Source organism: Aquarana catesbeiana, linkage group LG01, assembly GCF_042186555.1.
Source record: "Aquarana catesbeiana isolate 2022-GZ linkage group LG01, ASM4218655v1, whole genome shotgun sequence".
Classification (NCBI taxonomy): domain Eukaryota; kingdom Metazoa; phylum Chordata; class Amphibia; order Anura; family Ranidae; genus Aquarana; species Aquarana catesbeiana.
Genome location: NC_133324.1, coordinates 751,700,379 through 751,725,544, shown reverse-complemented (window position 1 = coordinate 751,725,544; position 25,166 = coordinate 751,700,379). Strand labels below are relative to the sequence as shown.

Below are 25,166 nucleotides of genomic sequence, written 5' to 3'. Positions count from 1 at the left end.
GAGCCGAGAACCCTCGGCTATGTGTATCTCGGCGGCGTTCGTTCACTTCCGCCGGCCCCGAGTCCCTCCGAACTCCGCGGCGCCATATTTAAAAGTACTAGTATGTGTATGGCGGCGGCGGGGACAAGGCTGCAGGGACACTGTGGACAAGGCTGCTCTGGGGACAAGGCTGCTCTGGGGACAAGGCTGCTCTGGGGACAAGGCTGCACTGGGGACAAGGCTGCTCTGTGGACAAGGCTGCTCTGGGGACAAGGCTGCACTGACAAGGCTGCACTGGGGCAAAGCTGCACTGACAAGGCTGCACTGACACTGAAAAGGCTGCAATGACACTAACAAGGCTGCAGATGAACACTGATGAGGCTGCATTGATGGGCATTTTAATGTAAGTTTCTTTTCCTTAAACTTCCCTCCTAAAAGTTTTTTTCCTTAAAATTCTCTCCTAAACTTGGGGTGCGTGTTATACGCCGGCGCGTGTTATACGCCGATAAATACGGTATATATATATATATATATATAATATGTATTCAATGCTACATTCACATGAAACCTGTGTTTACAATACCATTATCCATTTTCATTTGTTTTAAATGAACATAGTGTAGGGACCCTGTCCTAAGTAGTGGTCTGTCTAGTTAAAATGTAGTTTGCTAGTCAGTAACCTAACCTGTCAGCCCAATCTCTAATTAATAGTTCTGTTTTCCTCAGGTCTGCCCTAAGCTTGGCATTGTTTGCTTCAGTCAGCTTTTGAAGAATAATAAAAATGGAAAATGAAGTGCCACACCACTGCTAAACGGTTCAGATACAATCTTATTCCAAAAAAGTTAATGCGACAATCCAAAATGCATCCGTCGTGTTTCTAGAGTTCAAAAATGCCCCCTTTATCAGGGCTTTATATTTATTTATTTAGCTCCTGTAAAGTGCCTGCAAAACGGCTCCCCTGCAGTCTCAGTGTGAAAGCCCGAGTGCTTTTACAGAGGCGATGTGCTGGCAGGAAGGTAAAAAAAAGTCCTGCAAGCGGCATCTTTGGAGCGGTGTGCTAACTTTACTGCTTAGTTTTTTTTTTGTTTTGTTTTGTTTTTTTTAATGCATTAGTGTATTTTTAAAAAAACAATTGCGTTTGAAAGACCGCTGCGTAAATACCGTGTGACATAAAATATTGCAACAACCGGTATTTTATTCCCTAGGGTCTGCTAAAAAATTATATATATATATATATATATATATATATATATATATGTTTGGGGGTTCTAAGTGATTTTCTAGCAGAAAATACAGGATTTTTACCTGTAAGCAACAAGTGTCAGAAAAGATTTAGTCTTTAAATGGTTAAACTGAGAACTCTTCCACACAGAGTTCAGCTCATTGATAAAAGAACCAAGAAGAGATACAATGTTTCTTCTTATCAGATTTGGCAGGCTGCCCAAAGGAGGAGAGAAGTCTCTTCAGAGAAAACTTCAGGCAATTTGCATTGACTTCTATTACAGAAGTCATTTGCAAGTCACGGTGAAGTTATAATTGTCCTTTTTTATCAGCACAATTGGCCGATGCCAATTAAGTAAAAAATGCCAAATATCGGCCGGCCTCTAGAAAGGACTAGTATATTGGACATGTAATGTTATTTCTTCCAGTGTAATTATAACCACAAGTCTGGTCAGCAGCTTATTTTGCAGACTGTTGAGTAGTGTCCCTGGCATATAAGCAAGAATATACAATAGTGCTAGGTTATGAATATTTATGTCTCAGCCAACCACTAGGAGGTTTATTGCCATTGGTGCATGCTGGGGAGGGCTTTCAATATTTGGAGAGAACTTGAAAAATTCTCTTTGCCTCCCAGGCCTAAATCACTGCTCTTTTACCTTCCAGGTTACCTGGGAAGAAAGTGTACTGTGCTAAAGAGAAGACCAAAGCTTTGGGTATGAAACTTTCTACTGTTGTGCTGTAGAAGAGGTATAGGAATGTATTTTTGTTCTGGAGCACCAGCGGTAAGGACTTTGCTGCTGATGTGCTCCCCAGGGCCTTGGGCCTTACCGGAAGTTCAGGTGGCTCACCCAAGGGCTAATTGTGCTACACAGAGGTTATTTCAAAATCTTTTTCTATTTAGACTGCAAGTAGAGGTGGGCGTCTGCATTTTTTAATTATTTTTGGGTATCCTGTGCCCCAAATTGTTCTCCCAGAGTTTATTCAGTTCAAAAAACATTGTGTAACGTGTTCACTAGTTGAGGACACAGGATATGCTACACACGCCCCAAAAAACATCAGTTGCAAGACAATTTAACAAAGAACCTTTAGTCTATAGGGCAGTGATGGCAAACCTCGGCACCCCAGATGTTTTGAAACTACATTTCCCATGATGCTGATGAACTCTACAGTGTAGTGGAGCATCATGGGAAATGTAGTTCCAAAACATCTGGGGTTCATCAGGGTTCGCCATCACTGCTATAGGGAGTGTACAGATTTGAGAGGTGAAGTGGTTAAAGCGACTGTCGCCCAATTATTTTTACCCCACTACAAACCAATATAAATAAAAGGGAGGTCTGGTGTCATCAGTGACGCACCTCCATCCCTAATAGTACAATAAAAACAGGCATCGCCCTTTTGGACTTTATATGAGGTGTGCACAATTGGCCGATGAAATTGACAAATATAAAAACATTTATTGCAGAAATTATAATACATGAAAGAGTAACATAAACAAAGGCAAAGCTGATACAATTTTACAAATGGTTAACCCCTTCAGCCCCGGAAGGATTTGCCCCCTTAATGACATGCGACGTTGTATCCAAACAAAATTGACGTCCTTTTTTTTCCCCCACAAATAGAGCTTTCTTTTGGAGGTATTTGCTCATCTCTGCGGTTTTTATTTTTTGCGCTATAAACAAAACAAGAACGACAATTTTGAAAAAAAAATTTTTTTTTTCTATAGTAAATATCCCCCCAAAAAATGTAAAAAAACCTAATTTCTTCATGAGTTTGCCAATATGTATTTTTCTACGTATTTTTGGTTAAAAAAAAAAAAATCGCAATAAGCGTTTATTGATTGGTTTGCGCAAAAGTTATAGCGTCTACAAAATAGGAAATAGATTTATGGCATTTTTTTGTCATTTGTATTTTTTTTGAAAATTTTTTATGTTTTTGTAATGGCAGCGATCTGAGATTTTTAGAGGGACTGCAACATTGCGGCGGACAGATCGGACACTTGACACTTTTTTGGGACCACTGACATTTATACAACGATCAGTGCTATAAAAATGCACTGATTACTGTATAAATGTCACTGGCAGGGAAGAGGTTAAGTGTGTTCCCTAGGTGTGTTTCTAACTGTGAGGGGATGGCACTGACTAGAGAAGGAGCCAGATCACTGTTCCTACTTAGGAGGCACACACGATCTCTCTCCCCATCTGTCAGAACATGGAATTATGTGTTTACACAAAAATCCCAGTTCTGGCTCTCGTGCCCGCGATCGGGTGGCCACACGCATCGCATGCATGCGTGTGCCTGCTAGGGCTCTTAAAGGAGCTGCCGTACATATACGGCGTTTCGTGCAGGAGAGCCAACTTGCTGCCATATATGTATGGGAGCCAGTTGGGAAGGGGTTAAAGATTGCATTAAATATGAAATGCATGAGTATATATATAACATCTAATACATCTGACGCATTTCACGAGATGTGACTCGCTCTTCAGGGGTGGATGCATGTAGGATATATCTGAAAATGAATGACTGAAAAGGTAATGTAACAATGAATAATGGACAAATGGTAAGGGGGACCTTGCAGAGAAGGAAAAGACCCCATACTCCCCAATCGGCAAGCCCTAAGTGCCTGTGGCCATGTTCACCAAGGATGGCAGCAATATATGTTTGGGAAGGGAGCTGAGGGAGCAGAACCAACCAAATATCCCAACATGGGAAGGTGGACATGGCATGGGTAGAAATGAGTGACCTTGGAGGTCCTGGGATTTTTCATTTCACTCTTTAACTTCATTCTGCTGTTGCAAGCTACTGAGTAACACAGGTATACATATCTTTCACCCTTCACACCGAGCATGCCATTGTGCCTGGCTATGTTTTTTTTTTTTTTTTTTTCACTTTTTCCTTTTAGGGATTGCCTTTTTGACATCCTTTTTCATCCCTTACTATCCGTCTTACCATCGCAACAGGTTGGTTTATACATACATTCATGCATTCCTTTATACACTTGATGATCATTTTGCTAATTTAGCAACGCTTGATTATATACATATTATATTAAAGTTGACACCTGAATGGATTATCCAGGGGCGGAGCCCGCTGCAGCCCTTGTGGGGTTATAAATGGAGAGCACACATGGCTGGGATTTGATTTTTCATTTCACTTCACATGGGATAGCTCACTCTGCTGCTGCAGCCTACTGATCCTGCACAGGTACACAAATCATTCATCCTTCACATCGAGCACTCGTCTCCTCCTATTTGTGATCTTATCTTATGAAAAAGCTAGTTGTCTCTGAATTTCCTCCATGATATGTTTACTTGAATTAAAAAAAATCTCCAGGAGCATTTTAGTACTCTATTGGGTTGATTAAAGCTGGAGAGTGCAAAACCTGGTGCACCTTCTGCACAGAAACCAATCAGTTTCCAGTTTTGTTTTTTCATTAAAGCCTAATTGAAAAAATTGAAATTTAGTAGCTGATGGGCTATCATGCATAGCTGCACTATATTTCGTACTCTCTAGTTTTAGTAACGAAACCCCTATATCTACTTGCTGTTATCTATTTTTTCCATTTGTCCTGATGTTATTTGCATTTATAACATTCGTCATAGCTTATAAATATTAATTTGCCTATGGCCATGCAAGGGCTTCTTTCATACTAAGACAGACAGGCCTTACACCTCCTGAAAAATACAACATGGTATACTAACACTTTTCAAGATTCACATGACACCCTGACTGAACTAATAACACTCTAAGACTTTTTTTTCAACATAATTTTCAAGGGGACATGCAAGGCGACAAAACTATAAAATAGGCTTAGAGCAGATCGTTATTTTCATTGACAGTAAAATCCCTGGGGCTCAACAATGGAAACCAGAGTTGCCTGAAGCCAATAAAATATATAGGATCTGTGTCTCATTTGCTGATATATTACAGGAAATTCTTAGAAAATAAACCAGTCTTCTTTTCACATATAAACTATAAAATTTACTGAATTTAGACCATTTCAAATAATATGGCTTACTTTTAAATTTAGTGATCAAAATAAATAAAAGTAAATAACTATCAGTAGCATTAAGAAGTAGCCATTATGTGACCTATTGCTGTCATGTTTTTAAATAAATAACTGAAGAAAGAATATATAACTTAGGATACATTTCTGGATAATTTTCCCCAGGATTCCAATACTCACAACTTTAATTTTTTTTTTTATAGCATATATACTGAGATGTGAGGAAAAACTGAATTTTCCTCAAAGCTGAGTCTTGCATGAGCTAGATTCATTCCATTTCCCAGCTGACGATGCTTGACTTTTGCAATTAGCTCTAGAGGGGAGAGTTTTTGTGTTACTTGTGTGATTGACTGTTGGCTGGCTGAATCATATTTTGGCTCTATTTATTTATTTTTCAACTCCAGTTGTGAGATATTTGCACAAAAATTCACAGTTCTACTTCTACACAACGGCATTAGTTTTTACAAACCCAAATGATCATATCACACCTACCCTATGGTTTCTCTCTTCATGGAGTTTGCATGTTCTCCCTGTGTTTGCTTGGGTTTCTTCTGGGTACTTTGGTTTCCTCTCACACTCCACAGACATGCTGGTAGGTAATTACATAGTTATATAGCTAGTCTGGTTGAAAAAAGACACAAGTGTAGTTCAACCAATAATTGGCCCCAGTACATGTAAATATGCACGTGAGGTAGGCAGCTTTAGATTGTAAGCTCCTAGGTGCCAGGGACTGATATGAATGTTCAATATATAAAGTGCTGCGTAAATTGATGGTGCTATATAAAAAAATTATAATAATATACAAAGTAATCAAATATTTTGGACATCCAAAAGGGGGGGGGGAGCACTTAAAAAAAAAAAACAATAATATTGTGTATACAATTGCTACACAAGCTATATTGTACCTGAATATTATTAAAAATTACCTTTCCTTTTTAAACTGCAGGGCTGTAATTTGATCTATAAAATTTGACAACTTGGAAGTCTTCTGTTCACAGTTGGTGTACGGGACACCCCCAGAAATGTAATTTCCTGTTTGTGTGATTGGCTCACTGACTTTTTTTAAGAAGTCTGCACAAACATACAAGTCAGATTTTAGGCTCCAGTGAGTCTTTCAATGTTTAAAGTTTTTGCAATCGCGTTTTTCCGTGTTCGAGTTTTTTTAGCTTTTTTTTTTTTTTCATTAACATTTTTGATCCATTGAAAAATGCTGGTGAGCCACGTTTTTGGGTGTTTATCAGCGTTTGGCATTTTTTGTGGTCAGAAAAATGACTCCTGAATGCGATTTTATGGCGTTCAGAAAACAGCCCATAGTTTCCACTGCTGATAAAAGTTCAAAAAATGTCCATGTGTGCATGGTTACATAGGATAACATAGAGTGGAGTTTATGGGCTGTTAAAACAAAAAAAAAATGCCCAAACTCCAAAAAACAGCCGTTTATGAGCTCCAGTGTGCATGGAGCCTTAGGCATAACCTGCAACAAAAACATTTTGGTGAGATACTCCCAAAGGATTCATCACTGCTAAAGGGATGCAGACTCAGCATTTTCCTCATTAGAACACTGCAAGTGCACCAGCTGATTAATGATTAAAAAGTCACTCCCAGTTAGATTCACTCTACAGACAACAAACTTCTTTTTCTTCATTGCAGAAACAGCTAGGGCTTTGCCAAAAAAAAAAAGTCTGTGAAATCCCTACAAAATTTGCGCAGATCATTAAAATAGCTTAGTCATCAGCAGTCTGGTGCTGCAATAGCAGTCTTAAATTAATTATGGCTTGCAATCCTGATGGCAGTTTGTTTATCTGGGTAAAGAGAGTGTTCCTGCACTGATAGGTCACAAACATTACTGGAAACCCCCTTGAAAAACACATTTACCTGGATTGACTACAGTGTAAAAGTTGTTGCTTCAAAATGTATATTAATAAAGCGGTCCCTACCAAATGTCACTTTGTTTCAAGTCTGTGTAACTGGCAAACATATGTACCATGCTATCATTTCTTAGTTTTTTCAAGATTTCATTCGATAAATGTGCATGACCTAGATAATCTGCTCATGGAATTCGGAGACATGATACAGAGAATTGTCATGCTGTCATGGAACATGTAAGCCCTTGTATGCAGGTATTATGGTAATAAAAAGTGATTTATGTTATATCGGAAGGCTTGATGCTATACATTCATTCCTGTGATTCAACTTGATAGGGCTTTAACCATGGAGCAATAGTAACCGTTTTCATACATAAAATGTCTTGACATTTCTCTCTGCAATATGTTTTCTCTCAGTATAGTTCTGACAGCTGCCTGCCCCATCCAATGGATAGGGATCTTTATCAGATTGTTGTTCTGATCAGCTACCTCCCCTGACCTGAACAATTGGTCTGCTTTGCCTTTGGATGTACAAATAATCAAGTTTTTGCTGCTATGCGTAACTCAGTCTTGAAGCATGTGTAGCGACTGACACCTCAGAGTCCGTGTATAATCCTGGTCTCATTGCCTCCGGGGAAAGGTCTTGCAGTGGCAACATTTCTACCCAGAAAAATGACGGCGTGTAAGCCTTTTGTCTGCTTTTGCTGCCAACCGAATGTTGTTGTTTGTAGTTGTTCCAGATCTGACAGATCATTTCTTTAAATGGCCTGGTTGTTATAGTATACAGAATAGGGTTGAGAGCGCTGTTAATTGGCAGTATGAAGATCACCACCCAAGAACTAATGGAACCTGAAACACACAACATATGAAATATTAGAGCAAAAAATCAGTCTGTAACCCAAAACATTTTTAAACATCAGTTCTTGAATCAGAGCACAGTCGAGGTTTTAAAGAGCTGGAATCCCAACACTGCCCCTGGCAGTTTCTTAGATGTACCAACATAAGCCAGCACTAAAAGTAAATAATGGCAAAACATTTACTACAATTCTCAGAATCCTTAGGGTTCTCACCAGATGTGGTGAGCCTTCTCCTGTGTGGGTCAAAATATAGCTTAAAGTGTAAGTTCAACTTTTACAGAAAATCTGTAAGGTGAACTTACACTGGACCCCATCCTCACCAGTCCTACTGTACCTAAAGCCGCGATCACTCGCTAGGAGACATCGGGTCGCCTCTTAACTTGTCCGGGGATTTGGATTCCCAGCGTCTTTCTCTCTTCTCCCCTGCTAACCAGACAGGCTAGGTGGGTTCTGATTATAATGCCTCCTATACGCACCTTTATGAGGTACAGGTACGTTTAGGAGATTAAACCACGGGGAATTTCAAATCCCTGGACTGGTGAAGCGGCGACCCAATGTTTCCTACCAGGTGATCGCTGGCTTCAGGTACAGCGGGACCGGGGGGTTGTTGTTAATGGGGAGGGGGTCCAGTGTCCTGTAAGAAGTTCACCTTACAGATTTTCTGTAATGGTGAACTTACCCTTTAATCAAAGCAGCGGTAAATTCTGGACAAAAAAAAAGGTTACCCCTACAAGGCAATGTCATGATGTGCTAGTATGCATCACATACTAGCACATTATGAGAGACTTTTCTTAGAACAAAGCCCTCCAGTGGCACGCTGTCACTGCTGACAGGGCTTCCATCTTCAGCTGTCTTCCTTCTGGGTTTGCGAGCACCGGCAATCTGATTAGCCGAGACACGATGATGTCACTCTCACACATGCGCACAGAGTAACTATTTGCGGCACAGATGTTACTGGCTGCTGCTCTGTGGAATATCTCCTAAATGGTACACGTTTAAGAGATATTTTATCTACATGTAAGTTTTATTATAAGCTTACATGTAGGTAAAACTGGCTAAGATTACTTTACTACCACTTTACACGTCTAATCACATCAGTTTGTTAATACTGTATTTTGAAGAATTAACAGATTCATCATCATTTTCAAACGATATTTTCAGTTGAATTACAAATCTACCATTAGCAGTTGACGCTTTCGTGCAGTAACATGGAGAGGTCCTGTCATGAACCTTGGAATACTGAAGTATTTCTCCTTTGATTCTATTACACAGTGGTGGGTCTTCCCCCCTGTCTTAAGGCTAACCCCCTCCAGACGGCTCCATGGTCTGGAAGGAAGGCATTGTTCTGTGTTTGACCGTTTGTTTATGTACTTTAAGTACCCCCTGGGGCTTCTCTGTGTCATTACACATATCAGTCCTCCTATTCAAGCTATCGGACCAATCCCTGCTGACCCTGTTTCAAGTCCTCATTTGCATGGCCAAGAGGACCTAATTTTGGACTAGAGGGTACTTTACAACTGACCAATAGGAAAGTGGTTGTTGGGGGCGGGGTGTTCAAACTGCTGGGTATAAAAGTGTGTTGTGTGCATCCAATAAAAGTGAGATTCCTGTTTGAACTTCCATACAGCCTGCCTGGTGTTTGTTCTGAGCTATCACAACTGGATTCGAATGGCACATAGCTGTAGTTCGAATCCTGGAGCATCAGATGACCGAACCATCAGACGTTGCAATCTGATTCAATAGCCGCAGAGGAGTGTCGTGAGAGTGGAATCGAGCGAGCAGGGGCTCGTTACAGGTCCTATCTAACATAAACCCCTCTAACACTACAATCAAATCCATGTGCTACTGCTATTTAGGTTACTCAGTTATCTAAAGATGTTTTTTGTCTGGATATTGTATGTTCATTTTTGTCAGCTTTGAAGAGCTGCAGAACTAGATTCCACCAATAAAGTGCAGAGGTATGAACCAGTGCCTCTGTATTTTTTACACATGCATTTTTGTAGTGTGGGTTTTTAAAAAATCCTGCTGCTGCAGTCCTGCAGTCAAAAGAAAGACAAAAAACATGTAAAACAGGTAAAAATGCACATACAGTACAGGGGATTTACCATAACTTTACTTTTATCAACATTAAACCTCATTTGCCACATGTTTGCCCAATTAAACAGTGCATTGAGGATGGCTTGTAAGTTGGAGACATCATGTAAGGACGTTATTCCACTGCATAGCTTGGTGTCATCTGCAACCATTGAAATGGTACTTTCAATCCTAGACCCTATATCATTTATAAAGGTATTAAAAAGTAAGGGTCCCAACACTGAACCTTGGGGTAAACCACTGATAACCTTATAGACCATTCAGAGTATGAATCATTAACCACTACTCTCTGAATACTGTCTTTTAGACAGTTTTTATCCATTTACAAACTGCTCTTTCCAAGCCTGCAGACTTTACCTTGCACATTAGCTGTTTTTGGGAACAAACTGTGTCAAACGCTTTAGCAAAATCTAAAGCCCCGTACACACGATCAAATTTTCCGACGGGAAATGTTTGACAGGCTGTTGGCAGAAAATCCGACCGTGTGTATGCTCCATCGGAAATTTGTTGTCAGACTTTCTGCCAACAAATGTTGGCTGCATGTCTTCAAATTTTCCGCTAACAAATGTGTGTTGTCGGATTTTCCGATTGTGTGTACACAAGTCCGCTACACAAAATTCCAAAGTACAAACACGCATGCTTGGAAGCAGAAGTCTTGTAAACTAGCGTTCGTAATGGAGAATTAACATTCGTGACGTGGCAAATTATGAAATCTATAATGCAGCGCACAATTCTCTTCTTCTTTAATGGGATAATGTGTTCCATTTATTAAAATTTGTTTGTTTTTTTTTTTTTTTTATATTAATCAGACATAACATTACACAATAGTGGTTGCTCATAGATTACTGTCAGGTTTTGGCTTGAGTAGATTTCTCAAATGCTGCTGCATACAATGGGTACGTAGATACCATTGTTGTATTCAACTGACAGTTTCAACAGTCCGTTGTTTACACAGCTACAGTAAACGGGTATGTTTTCTGTTGTTTGGTAACTATGGTAAACAGCCTGACACATAAAAAGGGGATTCATGCATAAGCTAAAAACACATCATCATGCTTTAAGATCAGAAGCCACTCATGATACAAGAAAGGTGCCTGGTCTCAAGGAGAATTGTTGATCACGAACATACAGTAACAGAAGTTAAGTAACGTTTAGCGTATTTGTACTGTTATAGACCATAGGCTGTTCATTTGCTAGGCATTTTGTTTGTTATAGATAATTGTCAGTCTTGTATTGTATTCCTAAGATTGTAATAGTTTTGTATGTACAGCATCTATGTATAGTAAAAGCACATTTACACACTGCAGAAGTCTCAGCTTCCTTGCTTATACCACAAAGTAACCTTGCTAGATAGACTGAAGAAAAACAGATAATAATGAAGCTGCTTTGCTGGTGATACTGATGGAGTTATTGCAAACACGTTTTCAAAGGCTTTGATATCAAGAATAATATTATTATTATGTTTTTTTTTTTTTTTTTTTGCAAGTTACCACAACACCATTATCCCCTAGTTTATAAGATGAAAGATACAACTATTTTGGTGTCCCTTGTCAATTTTACATTGTATTTTTTAAAATGTAACTGCCTACTCCTAAACTGTCATTTAAAGTAAAACACATAGCCAAGTATTATTCCCCACAGTTTTTTTTATTGTGCATTAAAAAAAAAAATAGACATGCTATCTGCCAATAGAACTTAACCAAAAAGTGCATTCTATGCATCCAAAAATATAGAAAATATACCAAATCAAATCATTATTCAATCAAACTTTTGTGTGACCGTGTGTATGCAAGACAAGTTTGAGCCAACACCCTTCGGAAAAAAATTCCACGGTTTTGTTGGTGGAAAGTCCGATCGTGTGTACGAGGCATAAGTATACTACGTTCCACAGTCACCCCTCTATCCATGGTTTTACTTACCTCTTCACAAAAAGAAATCAGCGTCTGTCTTTCATGAATCCATGCTGTCTGTTGCTCAAAATATTTTTTTCCAGCAAGAACTCATCTATGTGGTCTTTTATTAAACTCTCCAGTATCTTCCCGACTATATAAGTTAAACTAAAAGGTCTATAGTTACTTGGTAAAGACTTTGATTCCTTTTTAAATATAGGCACCACATTGGCCTTGCGTTAATCGAATGGCCTCTCCCACACTCAGTGATGCTGTGATTGCAGCTTTCCGCGTGTCTGCTGGGGTCTGATTTTGAATCTATAGATACCTCTACAACTCACAATAAAACGGATAGACCAATACCCAGTGAGTATTAACTTTTATCAATTTATCAGAGCCTAAAATTTTGTTTTGTCCAAAATGGAACACCAGTTATTTATTCTTTGCTCCCTTTTACTGTGTTGCCCATTGTAATCCTTATTTGTCTCATGTTGCACCAATAACGGAAAATTGTATACTCACCTTTCCATAATTTTCCTTTCCTGACGCATCTTCATGGCAGCACACACTGGGTTGTGACTCCGCCCCCACAACCTGACAGGATTGGTTTAGCTATAAAAGTTGAAGAGAGATGACCCCCACCATTCTCAGTATATATCATCTTAAGACAGGGTGGGAATCTGTGTGCTGCCATGAAGATGCGTCAGGAAAGGAAAATTACGGAAAGGTGAGTATACAATTTTCCGTTTTCCTGACGCCTTCATGGCAGCACACACTGGGAAATAACTCGCCAGTCGGGAGGGTGCAATTAAAGTTTTATTATACTAAAGAGCTGTGGAATTGGCTGTAATAATAGATCTGCCAAAGTCTGCTGTAGTTAGATGCGCAGAATCAATCTTATAGTGAGAAGTAAATGTATGTCTTGATGACCAGGTAGCTGCCTTACAGATTGTCTCCGGTGAAACTCTGCAGTATGCTGCCCATGAGGTTGCCACTGCCCTGGTTGAGTGTGCCCTTATGCCTTCTGGGATGGCTAGTTGCTGAGACGAATATGCCTTCTTAATGGTGTTGACCAGCCAGGATGCGATTGTTCGGGAAGTTGCTGGATGACCTTTCCTAGGACCGTGAGGGATTATGAGAAGAGTATCTGATTTTCTGAAAGAGGCTGTGGCTTCCAGATAGCTGGTAATGATAGTTTTAACATCCAATGCATGAGGTTCACCCTGGTCGTTGGTAAAGGATGGAAGGTTGATATCTTGGTTATAATGAAAAGAAGATGATACCTTGGGAGTGAAACGTTCCGAGGGTCTTAGTACCACTCTATCGGGATAGAAGACTAGGTAAGGTTCTGTTATTAATAGCGCTTTGAGCTCTGAAACTCTTCTAGCGGATGTAACGGCGATAAGGAAGGTTACTTTCAAAGTCAGGTTCCAAAGTGAGATTGATTCAATTGGCCAAAAAGGAGGTTTGGATAATGCATCGAGTACTGTGGAGAGATTCCAAGCTGGAAATGTGGGTTTCTTTGGAGGTCTGATTTTTAAGCAAGCCCTCATGAACTGAATCACTAGCGGATGTAGTGCCCATCTCATGCCTGTTTTAGCCGAAAGAGCCGAAATCTGGACTTTGAGAGTACTTGAGCTTAAGCCTTTGGAAATACCCAACTGCAGGAATTCCAGAACCTGTGGTGTCTCTGGTGATACTGGGTTCCATTTTCTTTGTTGGGCCAGAGAACAAAACCTATTCCATACTTGTGAGTATGTCTTGTTGGTGGTGTTTTTCCTTGCCTGTAGAAGAGTAGAAATGACCTCCTGCGAGCATCCCTGTTCTAACAGCCGAGTCCTTTCAATTTCCATGCTGTCAAGTGTAACTTCTCTGGAGCTGGGTGTAGAAATTGACCCTGGGACAGAAGGTCCGATGTTACTGGGAGAGGAAGCGGTTGTTGTAGGCTGAGCTGTAGTAAGGTTGTGAACCATGGTCTCCTCGGCCAAAAAGGAATTATGGCTATTACTGTTGCTGATGATTTCCGAAGCCTGGATAGGAACCTTGCAATTAAGGGTACTGGAGGAAAAATGTAACCCAACTTGAACTTCCACGGATGGGTCAAACAATCCATCCCCTCGGCTGATGGGAAGGCTGCTCTCGCCAGGAATTTTCGACATTTGGTGTTTGCAGGTGTGGCTGCTAGGTCGATCTCTGGTGTTCCCCAGGTTCTTGAAAGAAGGGAAAAGGCCTGTTGGCTCAATGACCACTCGTTGTTTGAGAGCAGTTCCCTGCTCAAATAGTCGGCCAGCATGTTCTGAGCTGCTGGGACATATACCGCTTTCAGGTCTATTGGGTGTACTTGAGCCCACTCCATGATAGGGCGTACCTCCTGCATCAAAGAGCGACTCCTCGTCCCTCCTTGCCTCTGGATATACGTTACAGCGACTTTGTTGTCCATTCGAATTACGACATTCTTCTCTACCAGATATGGAGTGAAGGCCAGGAGTGCCTGAAAAGCTGCTCTGAGCTCTAGAATATTGGATACCATCCCATGGGCCTGGAACTTCCATTGCCCCTGAGATGCTAGATTCTGGTAATGGGCTCCCCATCCTAGCTGGCTGGCATCTGAGGTGACCACCTCTGGTTGTGGAGAAACTAGCGGTTTGTATTTCTTGAGATTTTTGGGACGTGTCCACCACCACATCGATTGCTTCACATACCTGTGTATGTAGATTCGTTGAAGCATTGATACTCCATCCCACTGCCTCAGAAATGAATTCTGGAAGATTCTTGTGTGCCATTGAGACCACTGGATCATGGGCAGGGTTGCAGACATGGAGCCCAGGATACTCATACATACTCTGGCTGGCAAGTGTGTAACCGAGATTAGTCTCTGAATTTTCTGAATCAGAGGCATGATTTTCTCCTGAGGAAGCTGTACTCTGTTTAGGATGGTGTCTAGTTCCGCACCTAAAAAAATCATCTTCTGAGTGGGTTGAAGCTTGCTCTTCTGCCAGTTCACCAGCCAGCCAAATTTCTGCAGAGTTAATAGTAGGATTTCTCGGTGTTGTATCAAGATCTGGCGACTTTCTGCTAGAAGAAGTATATCGTCCAGATAATGATGTACTCTTAGACCTTTTTCTCTGAGGTATGCGATGAGAGGCAGGAGAACTTTGGTGAAGGTCCTGGGAGCTGATGAGATGCTGAAGGGTAGGCATTGGAACTGGAAGTGATGTTGTTTGATTGAAAAGCGGAGAAACCTTTGAAAAGCAGGGTGTATTGGGATGTGAAGATAGGCGTCTGATAAGTCTACGGACAGCATCCAATCTCCTAGATTCACAGCTAATAGTATGGACTGTAGGCTTTCCATCTTGAAGGTTTCTAACTTGATATTTTTGTTTAGTCTCTTTAGGTCCAGTACTGGCCGAAAATCCCCCGTTTTTCTTTTTTACCAAAAACAGAGGGGAGTAAAAACCTCTTCCTTTTTGACATGGTGGAACCTCCAAAATTGCCTCCTTTTGTTTTAGTTCCATTATGTATTTCAGAAGGATTCTTTTTTTGACTGGAGAAGCTGGAAGTTTGGTTGGCAGAAAGTGGTTCCTGGGTATCTTGTTCAGGAATCTCCACCTGTGACCGTACCTGATCGTAGAAATGGTCCAATGGTCCCTGATGTTTTCTGACCATATTTGTATGAATTTCTTTAGTCTGGCGCCCACCCTTGGAGGATGGACGGGCGTACCTTCAAAAGGACTTCTGTTGCTCGGTAGAAGGGGTGGTCTTGGTTTTTCGCATCCTCAGAAAAGAAGACTGTGTGTTCTTCCAGTTTCTCTTAAACTCTCTGCCTGGTCTGTAGGTTTTTGCTTCTCTGTACCTTTCGGGAAGGTTACCTTTATAAGCAGGACCTCTTGGTCTCTTGGGTCTCCTGTCGGAGGGAATGAGCCCCGATTTTCCCCCTGTCACCTTAGAAATTGCTGTATCTAATTTGGAGCCGAAGAGATTGGAACCATCATAGGGAATTCTACACCAATTTGTTTTTGATGCTGCGTCGGCTACCCATGGTTTTAGCCACAAAGCTCGTCTTGCCATCACCGAGGCTAACATTGCCCGGGCCGAGCACCTAATAATGTCCACGGAGGCTTCTGCGATAAAATCGCCTGCTAACTTAAGTTCCTGTAGGGATGAAATTACTTTCTCCAAGTCTATCTCTCCCTGAAGAGATTTTTCAATATTGACAGCCCAGCCTGTAATGGCTCTACCAACTGCTGCCGTGGTGACTGCTGGTCTGCAAGAGCCTCCCGCTGTGGAGTAGGCTTTTTTGAGTTCCAGGTCGATTTTCCGATCCAGGACGTCGCGGAAGGAGACAGCATCTTCAATGGGTAGGGTGACATGTCTTGCCAGACGCATTAAAGAGGCATCCACCACCGGGGCATTAATTAAGGAGGTGACGTTAGGTTCTCTTAAAGGGTACATCTTTGCAAGTCTATTGTTTAAGTTAGGTCTCTTGTCGGATCTTTCCCATTCATCTTTAATTAAATCATTCAGCTCCTCGATGAAGGGGAAGGTTTCTGGATCCCTCTTCAGGTTCGGAAAATACTTCCGCGTTTTTTGAGGTATTTCCTCGGATTCTTCCCAACCTATGGCCTCTTTGACAGACCTTGCAAAGGGTTCGACCAAGGTGAAATCAAAACCTGTTGGTACTTCCGGATCTTCGTTATCTGAAGGAGACTCTTCTGCCCCTGCCTCGGTCGCTGAGCGAGGAGGAGCCATGGAAGTACTCGGGTCTGACCTGGTCGGCAGGGGTGCAGTTGACTCCATTATAGATTCTCTGACGGATTCCCGAATCAGGTCCGTTACTTCCCTGACGTCTGATTCTCTATCCTTCGTAGCTTCATTGAAGCACGAGCGACATACCAATTTATCTGGCAAAGCAGTAGCGCCACATACCCAACAGCAATTGGCTGCGGGACGAGTGTGCTGGGTTTGCTTGCGATGTGACGAAGGTGATCTTCTATGATGAGATCGGCTACGTCGAGAGCGACTGTGGCGTGAGTGGCCATGCCGAGAATGGCTGCGGCGTGAGTGCTTGTGACGAGATGATGAGCGTGATCGGCTTCTGCGGGATCTTCTGCTTGAGGTATGGCTTGATCTCTCCTTGCGTCTTGATTCAGACCTGGAAGGACTGATAGAAGAAGTCTTGTCAGCAGCTGTGCGCTCTTTTTTTCTCTCTCTTCAATACTTACCATACGGACAGCCTCTTACCTTACTGGACGTGGGTGGTCTGCTTGGGCAGTGGTCTCCATGAGCAGAGAGGAGGAAGGTAGGCAGGAATAAGGAGGTCTGGAAGAGGTTAAAAGAGGAGGACAAATATATGTGTATATATATATATATATATATATATATATATATATATATATATATATATATACATATGCCTAGATAATACTAATAATATATGTATATTTATTTATTTATTTTATATATATATATATATATATATATATATATATATATATATATATATATATATATATATATATATATATATATATATATATATATAATTTTTTTTTTTTTTTTTTTTTTTTTTTTTTTTTTTCCTCTTAAAATCTTTTTTTTTTTTTTAAAACCCTTGTAACGAAGGATCAGGAAGGAAAAAAAGAACTTACCAGTTTCCAGAGAATTTTTGTTCCAGGATGCAAGAAAAAGGCAGGCAAAAACGAGCAGAATACCAAACTGCTGTTTTTTAAAAGCCAGAACCCTTTTTTAAATAGACCGCCGCCGTCGCGCCAAAAATGACGCTTCGCATGCGCAGAAGCGTCGCGACGGCTCCGGCGCCATGTTGGGAGTTGGCAAAATAGTAAACTGTCCCCATCTGACTCCTCCGCGCATGCGCAATGCGGAACGAGACGCGCCCCCGGCCATCCTGAGCGCTGTGGGACTACAGAGCCCAGAGTAATGAAAAATAAGAACTTCCAGCAAAGATAAGTAAAAAATAACTTACAGGGGAGATGAAGGTTTAAGAAGTGGAGACCACTGCAAACTGAAGCTTCTTTAAAGCTTACTCTGTGCCAGATAATCCATGTTGCCGCCCCTGAGACCACCAGAGTGGGGGTTCCCTCCATAGAAGCTCCTTTAGAGACTGTACAGGAGGGACTTCCAAACAGGAGAGGCTTGAACCTGCTGGGGTGATGCGGTAAGAGGCTCTGCGATGTCCAACCATCTTGTCAGGTGAGGATAAAAAGAGAATGGTGGGGGTCATCTCTCTTCAACTTTTATAGCTAAACCAATCCTGTCAGGTTGTGGGGGCGGAGTCACAACCCAGTGTGTGCTGCCATGAAGGCGTCAGGAAAATAAAGTGGTTCTAAAAAAATATTTTTTTACCTTTTTAATGCATTCCCTGCATTAAAGTGAAAAAAAAACCCACCCCACTACCTCTTTTACCTTTCCATTGCTAAACACTTACCTGGCTCCGTTCCTGTTCTCACTGTTCAAGTGCTGTCTTGGCCACAGCACTTCCCTGACTTCCTAGTCTCATAGGAGACACTGGGATCAGTAGGTAAGGGATTGCTCTGTGCAATATCGTTACACAGAGCAGGTAAGTATAATATCTTATATAAAAGTCCACATGCGGCGCTAAAAAATGAAATAAGGCCAAAAGGGAGAGTTCATACACCCGTCACCAGCTTTAACGTGTATAAGACGTTAGAATAACAATAAGGAATTTCATAGCCAGTAGCCAATAGCTGCCCTAGCGTGGCTTTTTGTCCGTCGAACTAGCAAACAGACGAGCGGACTTTTCAACCGGACTCGAGTCCGTCGGATAGATTTGAAACATGTTTCAAATCTAAGTCTGTCCAACTTTTGAGAAAACAAAGTCCGCTGGAGCCCACACACGATCGAATTGTCTGACGAAATCCCGTCCGCCGGGCAAAGTCTGCCGTAAAGTCCGCTCGTGTGTATGCGGCATTGCAGTCGATTTTCAGCCTGTGTCTACCTAGCTTAATCATGCTTTTAATGGGTACAATAGAGTGTCGAAAGTTCCTTTTTTTTTTTTTTTTTTTTCTTTTAATATGTTGGAAATTCGATTTTACTAAAATTTTTCTAGAGGAAAGCAACTGCACATGAGTTTAAAATGTGGTGGGTTTGATGGTATGTCAAAAATGATATTGATGCTTTTCAAAGGCCACTCTAAAGTGAAAATATTGTTAGAAATTTCTTTGAGATGGATTCAGAGATACTATTCACACTATGAAAAGATAAGGCACCCAATGGAGTGGAAAATATCTGTAGTGGTAAACACTCTTGTCTTATAGCATTGGACTCATCATGAGTTGAGTTACTCTGTGAACAAAATTTGGAAGACTTCTGTGCACAGCATTCCTGTGCAAGCTCTGGTCTCCTATACATTGTATACCAGTCATTGGTTGCATTCCTTAATACTAAAATGTCCCCACTAACAACTGAAGATATCTTAAAGTGATGCTAAACCTAAAAATGTTTTTGACCCTAATGCATTGCTTGCACTAAGGTAAACATTTTTGGTTTCCCTGTACCCCCCTGTGTGAAGGGGAAGAGAGTGGAGAAGAGATCAGTGCTGTGCACGGCTCCTCTCTTATCACACAGCATTCGAGCAGCAGCAGGAGTCATTGGCTCTCGCTGCTGTCAACCAAATGCAGCGAAGAGGCAGTGGAGGGCCAGCCTAAGTCCTGCTGTGTAAGTTTATGGAGTGTTTATGGAGTACGGCTGCATAGACACACAAGTCGGGAGCAAACACACACCATGTGTCCCTATAGCAAATGGCTTGCTATGAGGACACACAAAGAAGAGGAGGAGCGAGCCAAGATCGCGGCCGGGGCACCCGAGAAGAGGAGGATCAGAGCCACTCTGTTCAATACTACTGCACAGAGCAGGTGAGTACAACATGTTTGGTATTTTAATAAAAAAAAAAAAAAAAAAAAAATCAGACTTTAGTAACACTTTAACCACTTAAAGGGGTTGTAAAGACAAAGGTTTTTTTATCTTAATGCATTCTATGCATTAAGATAAAAAGTCTTCTGTGTGCAGCAGCCCCCCTTGCCCCCCCAATACTTACCTGAGGTCCCTCTCTGTCCAGCGATGTCCACGAGTGTCTTAGCTATCTGAGATTCTCCCTCCTGATTGGTTGATACTGCTGTCAGTCAAAGTCAGCTAGCTATCAGGGGGGAGAGTTGGCCGGGTTGGGGCTCTGTGTCTGAATGGACACAGGGAGCTGTGACTCGGCTTGGGTGCCCCCAGAGCAAGCTGCTTGCTCTGGGGGCTATCATCAGGAGGGAGGGGCCAGGATCACAGAAGAGGCACCCGAGAAGAGGAGCATCTGGGTTGCTCTGTGGAAATCCACTCCACTGCACAGAGCAGGTGATTATAACATGTCTGTTATCTTTATAGGAAAAAAAAACGAGGCTTTACAATCACTTTAAGGACCGGAAGGATTTGCCCCTTTATTGACTAGGCCATTTTTTGCTATACGGCACTGTGTCGCTTTAACTGACAGTTGCTTGGTTGTGCGACATTGTACCCAAATAAAATTGATGTCCTTTTTTCCCACAAATAGAGTGTTCTTTTGGTGGTATTTGATCACCTCTGCGTTTTTTATTGTTTGTGCTATAAACAAAGAGCGACAAATCAATTTAGGCCAATATGTATTCTTCTACATATTTTTGGTAAAAAAAAAAAAAAAAAAAAAAAAAATCACAATAAGGTTTATTGATTGGTTTGCACAAAAATTATAGCGTCTACAAAATAGGGGATATATTTATGGCATTTTTATTTATTTTTTATCAGTATTGGCGGCTATCTGTGATTTTTAGTGGGACTATGACATTGCGGCAGACAGATCGAACACTTTTGACACTTTTTTGGGACCACTGACATTTATACAGTGATCAGAGCTAAAAATAGTGATTACTGAATAAATGTCACAGGAAGGGAAGGAGATAACACTAGGAGGGATAAAGGGGTTAAATGTGGTACCTTGGGAGTGTTTCTAACTGTGGGGGGATGAGACTGCCTGGAGGAGGAGACCGATCACTGCTCCTAATCAGTAGGAACAGGAGATTTGTCTCTCCTCCCCTGACAGAACTGAGATCTGTCTATTTACAGTGACAGATGTCTGTTCTGCCTCTGTCTGGAGTGATCGCGGGTGGCCGGCAGGCATCATGCCTGTCGGCCATGCGCATCGGCTCTGGCGCCCCCTAGAGCTCTTAAAGCGGGCGACGTACGTCATCTGGAGATGTCAGAGTGACAAAATGCGTATGGCGGAGTCCGCATACGTCCTTGCATCACTTCCGGCTACAGGCGCTAGTGTCAGCAATATATGCTTGTATTATTACAATTGAATGTGAGTACCTTTCCACATGTTTATGTAAATAAATAGTTTGATACAGTATCGCGCTATTGGGTTTCCTCTCTCTTTTATGACGTTTGGTATATGAAGGGAGTTCTTCTTAATCACCAAGGACGGGATAAACCCTAAATTGCTACACAAAGGCATATACTGTGGATGTCTCAGACCCCAGGAGGGGCAGAAATCTCTGGTGAGTGCAGCCACAATAGGAGCACGAATAAGGCACGCATGGTGTGATCACCTATTGGAAAGTGAACTAGATCAATCGTTGGTTTCTTCACTGGCACAAGAGCACTTTAATCACTAAACTACATTATACAGTATAATTTTGGACTATTATTATTTACTGGATATTATTGGCATTTGAAATATTAAATGTTGGGAGATCTATTTAGTCTTTATATGCTTATTTTTACACAGCATCTTATATGTAGTTTTCGGAGTATTGATTTTTTGGATTATATTGGTCTATGGGATAGAGTCACGGTGAATTTTGCATATTTTTATCACATATGTTTTATACCAATGTTCACATATCTCGACATATATTTATTTAATTTTCTATATATTTTTACATACCACTTTATTTATAGTGTGAAAGTGAAAACAACTGCGCTGTCGGGGGGGCTATGCTAAAAGGACACTGCTGCAACACCTAAGTACTGATCCAAGGCAGGACAAATGGGACAAAAGTGGGGGAAGATGGTAGTTGCGCTGTGATGAAGGGGGGTGGGGGGGAAGCTACAAAGATGACTAAAGTGGCAAAGTGAACTAAAAAAGCAGAAACGGGCCAATGCATGAATAAATCCTACATGCTAAAAGAACATGGTGGGGATGCAGTGCAGTGCAACATAGCTGATCAACATGACATGTTGCGGGCAGACAAAGCCTAATATATAAAGGTAATCGTGAAACAGTGACTGCTTGAATATAGCAAAACAAAAATGCATATACTAACACAAAAAGGGTGAATAATGACACAATGCAAAAAAAAAAAATAATATAATGCAAGAAAAATATATGTGGGCTAGTGCCTCATTAGCAAAAACGTGCCAGATCCTGGTGAACTACAAGTGACAAATCCCTAGGACAAACATGAATATTAGTTCTATCATCCAGTCCAAAAAGCAAAATCTCATCACGTGTTTTTGTTGATCAGCTACGTTGCACTGCACTGCATCCCCACCATGTTCTTTTAGCATGTAGGATTTATTCATGCATTGGCCCGTTTCTGCTTTTTTAGTTCACTTTGCCACTTTAGTCATCTTTGTAGCTCCCCCCCCCCCCCCCCCCCCTTCATCAAAGCGCAACTACCATCTTCCCCCACTTTATTTATAGACCACTGGTTTGCATTATACATACTCCAGAGTATCATTGATTTATTGCATAAGCAGTGCCACATCGGTTTGGTTTATTTATTTAATATCACATATACCCATTTTGTATTAAAATTGTTTTTCACTACCACGTTCACAGTTTATATGGAGACCATACTATTTGCAAACAGTAGGTTATACATACTTAAATGAGCACTATTATACACATATAATTGGGGTTTAAATAGAAGCACCTGTCACCAGGTGCACATCAAAACAGAACAGCACCACATCTACTTTGTTTTCTTTTTCTCTCATTGATTTACTCCACCTAATGGTAGTAATTGGTAGAGGCAGCAGTTCCATCAACTAGCATTTTTCCAATCCAACCCTTGAGCTGGTACTTATTCCTTTGCGCGGAATCACTCATTTTTCTGTACAGTTACGGTGATTTGCCCAGGGTATCCAACCTGCTGAAGTTTAACTGCGGCGGCTGGTCCTTAAGTGGTTAAGGGAGAAAAATGCTTTGGGGTAGGGACTGATGTGAACAGTTCCACATATCCTGTACTACTGGTGGTTTAGGCACTGGTAAGCAGTCATGTTGGAATAGGAAGGGACCATCCCAAAACTGGTCCCACATAGTTGGGAGCATGATGTCCAAAATCTCTTGGTATGCTGAAGTCTTAAGAGTTCCCTTCACTGGAACTAAGGGGCCAAGCCCAACCCCTGAAAAACAACCCTGCACCATAATCCCCCTCCACCAAACTATTTGGATCAGTGCACTAAGCAAGGTCCATAAAGACATGGGTGAGTTTGGGGTGGACCTCAACCCACTAGAACACCTTTGGGATGAATTAGAGCGGAGACTGCGAGCCAGGCCTTTTTGTCAAACATCAGTGCCTGACTTCACAAATGCGCTTTTGGAAGAATGGTCAAACATTCCCATAGACACAATCCTAAACCTTGTGGACAGCCTTCTTAGAAGAGTTGAAGCTGTTATAGCTGCAAAGGGTGGGCCAACTCAATATTAAACCCTACAGACTAAGACTGGGATGCTATTAAAGTACATGTGTGTAAAGGCAGGTGTCCCAATACTTTTGACAATATAGTGTATCACTGACCAGACTATAGTCTCTCATCCATTGGCTCCAGCATCTAGCAGACCAGATAGGCACTCATGTCACTTGGTGCCCTTTCACTACCTGTTTGCTCTATCGGGGAACCTGGGCAGGAGGTATAAGAAGCAGTCCTCGCCTCATCTGGCTCCTCCACCAGGTGCAAGACAAATGTAGTGTAAAAAATGGCCTCAACTACAACTCATGGTTATAAATAATGACTAATGTAAAATGGCTAATCTATTCTTTTAGAAAATATTCCAGATTTGCATGTTTGCCTTTTATGACTATTAAGCCAATTAGGTGTCATGTGTAATATATTTATTTGTTTTGGAAAGCACTTCAAACACGTTATAATATAATTCAAGTTTCATCAAAGACAGACTTCTAGTTATTTTTCATCTGTAAACTGACGAGGAACATCTGTTACAGAAAACTGTACCAAAGAGAGATCTACATTAGAAAACAAAAATGATTCACTTAAAAGCATTGCAAAGCTGTCATAACACTTCAGAATCTATCAAAATGGTGATTTACCATAAAGGAAAATAATAGCTAGACATGCAAATCCCCCCCCCCCCCCCAAAAAAAATGGGTTTATAAAATCAGAAGCACACTGGTAGTCACATTCAAATATTCCATCACAGACTAGGGTAGCAGAGGTTGTGCTGTAACCCATCCCCTTCCCCATCCCATGTTTGCCCCTACCATGACTGCCAGCTACTATGCTCTAAACTCTGGACAAATGGGACAAGGAGGATACTATGATACTGATTTGAACTAGTCCTCACTTTGACTCACATGACCCACACAACCCAGCCACTCCATCCCCAGCATCAATTCTGAAATCAGACAAATGAGACAATTTGTGGACTTCCCAATACAGCATATGTGAACATTTTTTAAATTGTAATTTTCTCAAAATGTTAAAATAAAAATGTATTTAAATAAAAAAATCTTAATCATACAGTACAAGACACAGGCTGGATACAGTATTTATAGACCCTGGATTATCGACCACTACCTTCAAGTGGTTAGAAACTCACAAAGCTTTTGGACATACACCTTTGGGCGTTCACCTATAACCTTACCCTACTCCATGAGACCTCAGCTGTCAACCCTTCAATAACCCTCTTCACTGTCTTCTGCTACAACAATAGATCAGTAAAACCTTAGGAACTGTACCCTGACCCCAGCCTGAATAGTTGCTCGGGCACTCCATCCTGTTTAGGAGCTCATTCCAGCACTGTGCAACGTGTGTAGTTAGCCACAGGGTGCTATAGAGTTTCAGCCCATGGTAAATTCCTTTGTTTCCCAAACCCTAAAGACCCCACTGGGGTATGCTCAACATGAAGGTCAAAGCCTGGACCCATACAAGAACCAGCGAAATTAAAAGGTAAGACAGTTTGTCTTTTTATCCAACCATTACTGTAGCCCTATAGAAGGTATGAGTTTTTCAATAT

The 25,166-nt window shown here is 41.3% G+C and overlaps 1 protein-coding gene across 1 annotated transcript in view; it reads right to left on the bottom strand.

The window, feature by feature from the left end:
* Window positions 1-2,669: 2,669 nt before the first annotated feature.
* Window positions 2,670-25,166, bottom strand: part of RXFP1 (relaxin family peptide receptor 1) — a 522,477-nt gene continuing 499,980 nt past the window's right edge. The window contains exon 18 of the mRNA XM_073605821.1: window positions 2,670-7,917. Within this exon, the coding sequence (XP_073461922.1) occupies window positions 7,622-7,917 (296 nt within the window). The 3' untranslated portion in view covers window positions 2,670-7,621. The remainder of the gene's footprint in view (window positions 7,918-25,166) is intronic.